General features: G+C 41.0%; 1 protein-coding gene across 1 annotated transcript in view; it reads right to left on the reverse strand.

Annotated features, from left to right (window-relative positions):
- The window catches only part of CATSPER3 (cation channel, sperm associated 3), a 95,794-nt gene that overhangs the window by 26,246 nt on the left and 60,143 nt on the right, over positions 1–9,405 (reverse strand). Inside the window, exon 3 of the mRNA XM_006888140.1 lies at positions 7,581–7,820. Within this exon, the coding sequence (XP_006888202.1) occupies positions 7,581–7,820 (240 nt within the window). The remainder of the gene's footprint in view (positions 1–7,580; positions 7,821–9,405) is intronic.

The raw sequence follows: 9,405 nt of genomic DNA on the forward strand, positions 1-9,405 counted from the left end.
GCCACTTCCCCAACAATTCCAGTGATAGGAGGGGAAGACACTCGAAGGTTAAGTCTGACTGGCACAGACACACAGTGATTAGCAGAATCTACAAAACTAAAAACAAAACAATGTTCAAGCCAAGTTCAAGGGCAAGTAATGTCTGCCCATGACTTCTATGATAGGTTAAGGAATGAGTCACCTAAAACCTAAAGTGAAATGCAATGCCATCTAGGAAGGGGTGGGTATTCACGGGTGCGCTGAGTGGGCTCAGAAATAATGGGGGAGGGGGGGTGGAGAGACATCAGAATACTAACTCGAGGGGAGCTGGCCATTTTCGGTTGCATTCACCAGGCAAATTGACTTTTTAAATCCAGCGTCATTTGTTAAATAAACAATCTTTTTCCTACATTGGTTTTTTGTCAAAAACCTTTTGTTGTTGTTGTTATTGTTGTTATTACGTACCATTGAATTGAGTATGACACATAGCAGCTCTATGAACAACAGATATGAATCATTTCCTATCCTGTGCCATCCTCATCATCTCTGACACACTTGAGCCTATCGCTGCAGTGTCAATCCATCTTGTTGAGAATCTTCCTCTCCTTCACTGATCCTCTACCTTTTCAAGCATGATAGCCCTTTCCAAGAAATAGCAACATTTCCAAAATATGTGATATGAAGTTTTACCACCCTTGCCTCCAAGAGCACTCTGATTGCACTTTTTCCAAAACATATCTTTTGACCATATGTGAAATATTCAGTGTTCTCCTTCAGCATCACAACTCAAAGGCACCAATTATTCTTCTGTCATCTTTATTCACTCTTAAGCTCTCAGATGCATAGTAAATGAATAAAAAGACTATAACATTAATCAGGAACACCTTAGTCTTCAAACTGACATTAGTGCTCCTCAGTAATTTGAAGATGTCCCTGACAGCAGACTTACCCCATGCAATGCATCTCCTGATCTCCTGACTGCTGGTACCAAGCAGGGTGATTGTGGATCCAAGTAAGAGGATATAATTGTCAGCTTCAGTCTTCTCTCCATCATGATGTTGGCTATAGGTCCAGTGGTAAGGATTTTTGTCTTTTGAAATAAAGAATACAGTATGAAATCCATATTGAAGACAGTTGTCTTTGATCATCTGCAGTATTTCAATTTCTCCTCACTTTCAGCAAGCAAAAAAAAAGTGTTACTTTTGTAGCACAGATTATTAAGGAGTCATCCTCTGATCCTAAAGCCACATTGTTCTTCATAAATCCTCAGATGGATGGATTTATTTCTAGGTTTTCAATTCTGTTCCATTTTTTTCTATTTGTCTTTCATTGTAGCAGTGCTAGATTATTCCATACAGTGGCTGGGTAGCAGCTGGGCTGTAGGTTTGAGAACCAGAGATGTGAAACTTCCTACTTTGCTTATCCAGGATCTCTTTCCTTCCTCCCATCCCCCTAACTATCTCTTTTTCATCTTAAGAGGTTGATTATTAGCTTTTCCATATCTTAAAAAAACAACAATGATACCTGAAATCAGGCGGCATGGTATCTGTAGATCACTTTTGGTAACGGTGGCATTTTCACAATGTCCAATCTTCCTACTCACGAGCATGGTATAGTCTTCTATATATGCAAAATTTGGGTTTCTTGTAGCTTTTTCCCCCTTTCTTTGTATAGGTCATTCATACCTCTCCTTATATTTCTTTCTATTTAACTTTTGGAGTATCTGTTGCAAATAGTATTATTTCAGAAATGTAGTGGAATGTGTCTGAATTCTGTATCTCCTAACTTGCCTCTTTACTGGATCTCTCAATTAGTTCCAGTAATGTTCTTGCTCAAAAACTTTGGTGGAGCAGTCCTTAGGAAGTCGTGCTATGAACTAAAGGCTTGCCTCTCCAGCAGTTTGAATCCACCAGCAGCTCTAAGGGAGAAGCACGGGCAATCTTTTCCTGTTTGACTTACAGCCTGGGAAACCCAATGCACGATCAGCTATGAGTAGGTTTATTTTTTTTATTCGTTTGTTTATTATTATCAAATTGTTCTCCAAGTATGCTTTTAGTGTGTCCCAAAAGTTTTACTGTGTTGTGCTTTCATTCTCACTTGATCTAAGGTATTTTTAAATTTTACTTTCTATTTCTATTTTATTACTCAATAGTTCTTAAGCAAAACCTCCTTCTTTTGCTTAAAACTTTATAAAAAAAATAATATTTTCTTTTCCATGTATATGACTTTATTCCCTATCTAACATGTAACTACTGGTTTCTCCTGCCCAAAGCTGAGAAGACTGAAAAAAAAATCAATGATATATTATTTCAAAGGACTAATATAGGCTATATTAGGATATAAGGATTGCTTAAACATCAGTTTCCACAACTCTGAAGCCAAAATTACTAGATGGTGGCCAACTATCACTGCTCTCTGCTTGGAAAGGTGTCTAATAGACAGAGAAGAAGAAAAATGTGGAACAAACCTGAAACTGTAAAAAAAAATGCCAGGCTTATTGATCTGATAGTTGTTGTTTGTTGTTATTAGGTGTTATTGAGTAGAGTATGACTCATAGTGACCCTATGAACAATAATCTGAACCATGTCATGTCCTGTGCCATCCTTACAATCTCTAACACACTCAAGCCCACTGCTGCAGACACTGTGTCAGTCCATCTGATTGAGAGTTTTCCTCTCCTTTGCTGTCCTTCTATCTTTCCAAGCATAATATCCGTCTCCAAGGAATAACCCCTCCTAGCTATGTGCCCAAGATATGCAAGAGAAAGCTTCATCATCTTTGCCTCTAAGAAGCATTCTGGCTGCACCTTCTCCAAGACATCTCTATTTGTAATGGTAGGATCCCAAGACTACTTAGTGAAGCCTGGAACTGAAATCACCTCCGTCACTCAACTATCAGCCAAATCTTGCTGCTGTTGTTGTTAGGCTTCATTGAGTTGACTACAACACATAGCATCCCTATGAACAACAGGTCTGAATCTCTCCCTATCCTGCACCATCCTCATGACTTCTGTCATTCTCAAGCCACTTGTGGTAGTGATTGTGTCAATCCAACTCATTGAGGGTCTTCCTCTCCTGTGCTGTCCCTCCACCCTCCCAAGTATGATGTCCCTCTCCAAGCGACATGTCCAAGGTATGTCAGATGAAGCTTCAGAATCCTTGCCTCCAAGGAGAAGCCCGGCTTCACCATCTCCAGGACAAACCTGTTTGTTCTTGCAGTAGCCCATGATATATTCAACACTCTTTTCCAAGGCCACAGCTCAAAGGCATCAAGTCTCCTTCTATCATCCCTAGTCATTGTCCAGCTCTCTGATGCACAGCAAGTGATTGCAAAGACCATGGTCTGTATCAGGTGCACCTTAATCTCCAGACTACTATCCTTGCTCTTCAGTACTTTGGAGAGGTCTCTGACAGCAGACTTTCCCAATGCAATACATCTTTTTTTCCTGGCTGCTAGTGTCAAGAGTGTTGACTGTGGAGCCAAGCAAACTAATGTTTTTTACAATCTCCGTCTCTTCACCACCCATCCTGATGCTACCAATCGGCCCAGTGGTGAGAATCTTTGTTTTCTTGATATTGAGCTTCAGTCCATATTGAAGGCTGCAGTCCTTGGCCTTCTGTAGCAAGCGCTTCAGGTCCTCCTCATTTTCAGCAAGCAGGGTTGTGTCATCTGTATAACGCAGGTTACTGATGAGTCTTCCTCCAATCCTGATGCCATATTTCTCCTCAGAGAGCTGATCCTCCCAGATAATCTGTTCTGCACATAGATTGAAAAGGTATGGAGATATGACACATCCCTGGCATACACCTTTCCCACTTTTGAACCATGCTCAATTCTAATGACTGCCTCCAGGTCCAAGTATAGGTTTTGCATAAGAATAATCAAGTGTTCTGTGCTTGAAGTTGAAGGCTGTAGTCTTTGAAATTTTGCAGTAAGTGCTTCAAGTCTTCTTCACTTTCAGCAAGCAAGGTTGTGTTATCTACATAACACTGGTTGTTAATGACTCTTCTTCCAGTTTTTCTTTGTACAGTCCAGCTAGCTTCTTGAGTGATTTGCTCAGTATACAGATTGAAAAGATATAGAAAAAGGATACAACCATGACACACACCATTCCTGGTTTTAAACACTGCAGTGTTCCTTTGTTTTGTTCAGACAACTGCCTCTTGGTCTATGTGAAAGTTTCACATGAGCACAATTAGGTATTCTGGGATTCCTATTCTTCTAAATGTTAACCATAATTTGTTATGATTCACACAGACAAAAATGCCTTTGCAAAATCAATAAAGCACAAATAAACATCTTTCTGGTATTCTCTGCTTTCAGACAAGATCCATCTGATAGCATCAGTGCTATTCCTCATGCCACGACCTCTTCTGAATCCAGTTTGAATTTCTATCAGTTTTTTGTCATCATACTATTTAGCCACACAGTAGACAGCCCTATAACGTGATCAATAAAACTAGAGAAATTAATTCCTTAGAACAATAAACCACACAAGATCAAAAGGAAAGCGTTTGCCTAAGGATAACTTTCAAAAGACTGGTAGGGTAGAAGAAGGAATGAAAACAAGTCTGACAAGGAAATAGGAAGCATACCGTTATGGTATGGAGATTGTAACCAGTGTTACAAAACAAAATGTGTATGAATTGTTGAACAGAAAGCTACTTTGCTTTGTAAATTTTCACTGAAATAACAATAAAAAAAGTTAATGGGGGGGGGGGAAGAAAAATAAAGCTGTGACAAGAAGCATCCAAGGGAATGGCCACTGTATTTGGTGACAAAGATGTTTATAGCAACCTGGGGGAGGGTGGCTGCCTTGGTGTGGAGAAGAAAACAGAGTAGGGCAGAAGTGAAAGATAAGATAGCATTAAGAATATGATTAGGCATTAAGCATACAACAACAGCCCAGAAAAGAGGTATAACGCTGCAAAGAGGTCTGGGGGGGTGGAATGGGGGATGTAGGTAATTGTGCAAGAATGAATGAATATTTAAGAAAAGTGAACTGAAGGAGGGGGAAGGAAGGGAGAGTGGGTAAAATGTGCAATAATGAATGAGTGAAAATCTAACTTCTCTGTAAACATTCGTTAAAAATCACAGTTAAAATATTATTTTTAAAAAAGAAGAAGAATGCAAACAGCTTGTTCCAGACTGAAGAAAGGGTGATGGAAGTGGGGAACTGACTATGTTGTTTGGGAGGGGACACCCAAACCTATGCATATGACTGCATAAGAGTGAGAAAGGGTAAACGAATGTGAGTGCATGAAGTGGGAGTGCTCTAATATTTCCCTTCTCTTTTGCACTTATGGGGGCTCTGGTGGCCTAGTCTGTAGGAAATTGGACTGCAAACCCAAAGTCAGTGTCTCTCTGGTGGTTCAAATCCAGCTCTGTGAGAGAAAGATCTACTCCAGTGCTATTTACAGAAGCACTGTAAACTTGAAAACCCACTAGAGAGTCAGCTATAAGTCGGTTCCTGCTCACAGGCAATGAGTTTGGGTTTAGTTGTTGTGGGTTTTTTTTTACTTTGGACTGGAACTCTGTCTTGGTTTTATAGTAACAGAAATATTGCTGTAACAGAAATATCACAAGTGGGTAGTTTCAAAAAACAGATCTTTCTCCTAGTATAAGAAACTCCCTCAGAGCAGGTGGTGAATTAGAACCGTGTGCCTTCAGGATTGCAGCACAGCTTCTTACTACTAGGGCCACCAGAGCTCATGTAGAAAACTAAAAGTCTAAGTTCAAGGCCCTGCCTATAAGGGGAGATCCCTTCTTTTCCATTTCAGTTCCTAGTCTTACAAATTCACTTGCTTCCATTGTCTTTGAGACAACGTCCATTTTCCCAGTGTCTGCTTGCTTGTATCCAGGCTGCTTCTGAAATTGTTCACTGACCATGCACCTCGTATGGAAGAGCAGAAACACTATGCCATGGAAGACAGTCCAGAAACAGATTGAAACTGTCAAGGACTTTATCGTACTTTGATCCGCAATCAATATCCTTGGTACCAACAGTCAGGAGATCAGGAGACAGAAACTCTCCAAATTGCTGAGGACCAATCATACTAGTTTGAGGACTAAGGCGCTCCTGATTCAGACCATGGTCTTTTTAAATCACTTGCTATGCTGCTGAGAGCTGGACACTGAATAAGGATGACAGAAGAACTGATGCTTTTAAACTGTGATTTTGAAGAAGAGTGCTGAGTACCTCATGGAGTGCCAAAGGAATAAATAGGTATATTTTGGAGAAACTGCAGCCAGCGTGCCCTTTGGAGGCAAGGATGAAGACGTTTCTTGCATACTTTGGGCATGTTGCTAAGAGAGATTATTCCTTGAAGAAGGACATCATGCTTGGAAAGGTAGAGGAATGGCAAAAGAGAGGAAGACCTCAAACAAAATAGATTGACACAGTGACTACAGAAATGGGCTTGAGTGTGTCAGAGATTGTGAGGATGGCACAGGATAGGATAGCGTTCAAATCTGTTGTTCATAGGGTTGCAATGAGTCGTAGTCAACCCAAAGGAACTTAACAACAACAACAACAATATGTTGTTCAGCAATGATTAGGTTTAGGACAACATTCTACATTGATAAGAACTCTAGCATAACTAAGGAAACTCTACTCTCAAATGGGATCATATCTCATCCACAAGTATGCTGTGGTTTGTGTTAGTTACTGTCCAGTGGATTCTGGCCCAGGACAGCCCTATGTTTTCCCATGTGGTTTTCAAGTTTGTGTCATTTGGAAGCAGACTGCCAGGCCTATCTTCTGAGGTATCCTTGGGTCAGTCTGAACCACCACTTTTCTGGCTAGTAGCTGAGCACTTAGTCATTTGCACTACCCAGGCTCCTTCACAGCTATAGGGGTTAGGATTCAAACATGAATTTGTGGGGTGGGTGTTGCATAATTCAGTCCATAACAGGCTCCTGAGGTGCGGGGCCCTGGCCCTAACCAACATGTCTCCCAGGTCTACAGAAGGGACACACTTTCAATAAGATAGACTGACAGATCCTGACTGGACAAGGATGCCCACACCAGCCTCTTCTTAGGGAAGCACAGATTTTGAAGGCAGAGCCTAGACAAGCACAGTGTTCAGGATAACCATGTCAGGGCATGGTGAAAGACAAGAGTCACTCCTGAGATCTAGTCTGAAACTTCCTGAATCACGAGAAAGGTGGATAATCCATGACTTTCTCCAACCCAGGTGAACCCTTCAACAGAAACAGCATTTCCAGAACTTCCTGAATGAAGTAGTGAGTCTATTACCATCAAAAGAAGCAAGCAATTTAGCTTTTTTGTTGGAAAGTAGTAAGTGGCCAAGGTCACAAAAGAACTAGAAAAGATCAAATGGTCTGTGCAGTCAGACACTGACATTAAAATGCTGGATGACCTTGGGCTTTAATTTCTCCGTTTTAAGGTTAAGTAGAACTCATGATTCCTCTCTTAAAAATTGTTTTCAGATGTTACAAGATACTATCATTTAAAATCAACCTGCCACACTCTTAAGACTCAATAACTCAAAAACAGTAGTAGAATTCTATCAGAGACTGAAGTGGAAATGAACCCCAGAGGCTAAACTGTCAGGACCCTGACATCCCAGGTTACTCACCCGAATGCCCCGGCTGTAAGGGATGAGCTTAAGAATTCGCAGAGATTGCAAGCCATCAGCAATGTTGAGATAGATGTAGTGGTTGCCCTTCAACTTCCGGAGAGCATAGGGGATTGAGAGGATGATGATGACAAGGACATCCAGAAGATTATAACCATCCTTCCAGTACTTAATCGGGTTCACGTAGACCTTCAAGTAGAACTCAAAGCTGTACACGGTTATACAGAAGACCTCCGCTGTCTGCAGGGGTGGAAAGCCGGGGCGGGGGTGGGATAAGATCAGGTCAGATCAGGCTGAAAATCCTTATAGTTCTGCCCCCATCTCTGTCTGCCTGGATCCCTCAATCGAGGGATTGGGGGGGGCGGGTTGTGCTCAAGAGCTACCCTCATGAATGAGAAGCCCAGCCAAAAAGATATTCAGAGTGTTTGGTGCCTGCTTCTATGTTTTCTTTATCCCACCACCCTAACCCTGAGGTCAGGTTTGAGCCCAAATGCTCAGGAAACACAGATGCATTGACAGAGTGACCATACAGAGCCCAGTATAAGGCAACTCGAATGCTGTTGTTATTGCTGTTGGGTGTCGTTGAGTCAAGTATGACCCATAGGCCCTATAAACAACAAGCCTGAATGCTGCCCTATCCTGTGACACCGTCATCTCTGAGCCCACTGTGTCAATTCATCACAGTGAGGGCCATTCTCTTTTCTGAAGGCCTTTCTAAGCATCAAAGATAAGTTTTCTAGACAATCTGAATATATAAACTCTTAGGAATACAGATAAAATACTCAAATATCTACTCATGTTTATTCTACCATCATCTATCTCATTACCGTTGAGTCAGAACTGACTCATAGCTGACCTTCAAGCACATTTGTGGAGGTTGTAAATCAGGTGGGAGGAGATTGCCCATTTTTCTCTGTTGGAATAACTGATGAATTTGAAATGCCTATCTCTGGGTTGTCAGCTCAACTCCTTATTGACCAGAGGCCACCAGAGCTCCAACTACTCACATAGTTAATCATATAACTTGAACAGGAGTGTTTCTGAAGCAATCATGTTGAGTTGTTGTGTGGTTTTTTCCACTTTCACATATAATGATCATTTTCTTTAAATTCTTCTCATGACTCTTTAATAGCTATGTTTTTACCAAAAAGAGCACTTTTTGAGTCATCTGAGTTGAGTTTTTTTCATCATCCAACTAGAGTTCCACTTATATTGACTTATTATCTCAACTCCCATGCAAATCATGACAGTCATTCAGAGAAAAAGCTTTAGTTGAGCATCTACTATGTGCCAAGCAAGTACAGTTGCAGGTACTAGAAAATGTAACAATGAATAAAGGAAGCTTAAAGGAAAATAGAAATAAGTGTCGAAACAAATATATACATATATTAGATAAGAAGTAAAATAAAAACCACAAAAAGAGTTTGCGGGATTAGTCAGTTTGCAGAGGGGCAATTATTTTAGAAAAAGTTTTTAAAATAACTTAGAATCCAGGAATGGCAACAGACTAAAAACTGTGGGAATGCTTCTAGATACAGGGACACGGTGAATATAAAAGTTCTAAAGTGGAGGCTACTCAATGAATCGCAAAGTCAGGCCGCCTAGTTAGATAACAAAGCAGAGGAGAACCGAGGGGCAAGCTGGCCAGAGGGGTAGCACGCTACCCAGGCCTGGAAAGGGCTTTCATTTACATCTCAGCCTGGAAGAACTTTTGGGTAAGGGAGAGTTGGCAATAATAGCAACCACCATGATAGTTAGAGGGGATATTTGTCATTATTCAGGCAAGAGATGGATTGGATTAGAAATTACTGGTGGTAGCAGAGGA

The sequence above is a fragment of the Elephantulus edwardii genome, unplaced genomic scaffold (genome assembly GCF_000299155.1).
Source record: "Elephantulus edwardii isolate Elephantulus edwardi_28Jun2011 unplaced genomic scaffold, EleEdw1.0 scaffold00064, whole genome shotgun sequence".
Classification (NCBI taxonomy): Eukaryota; Metazoa; Chordata; class Mammalia; order Macroscelidea; family Macroscelididae; genus Elephantulus; species Elephantulus edwardii.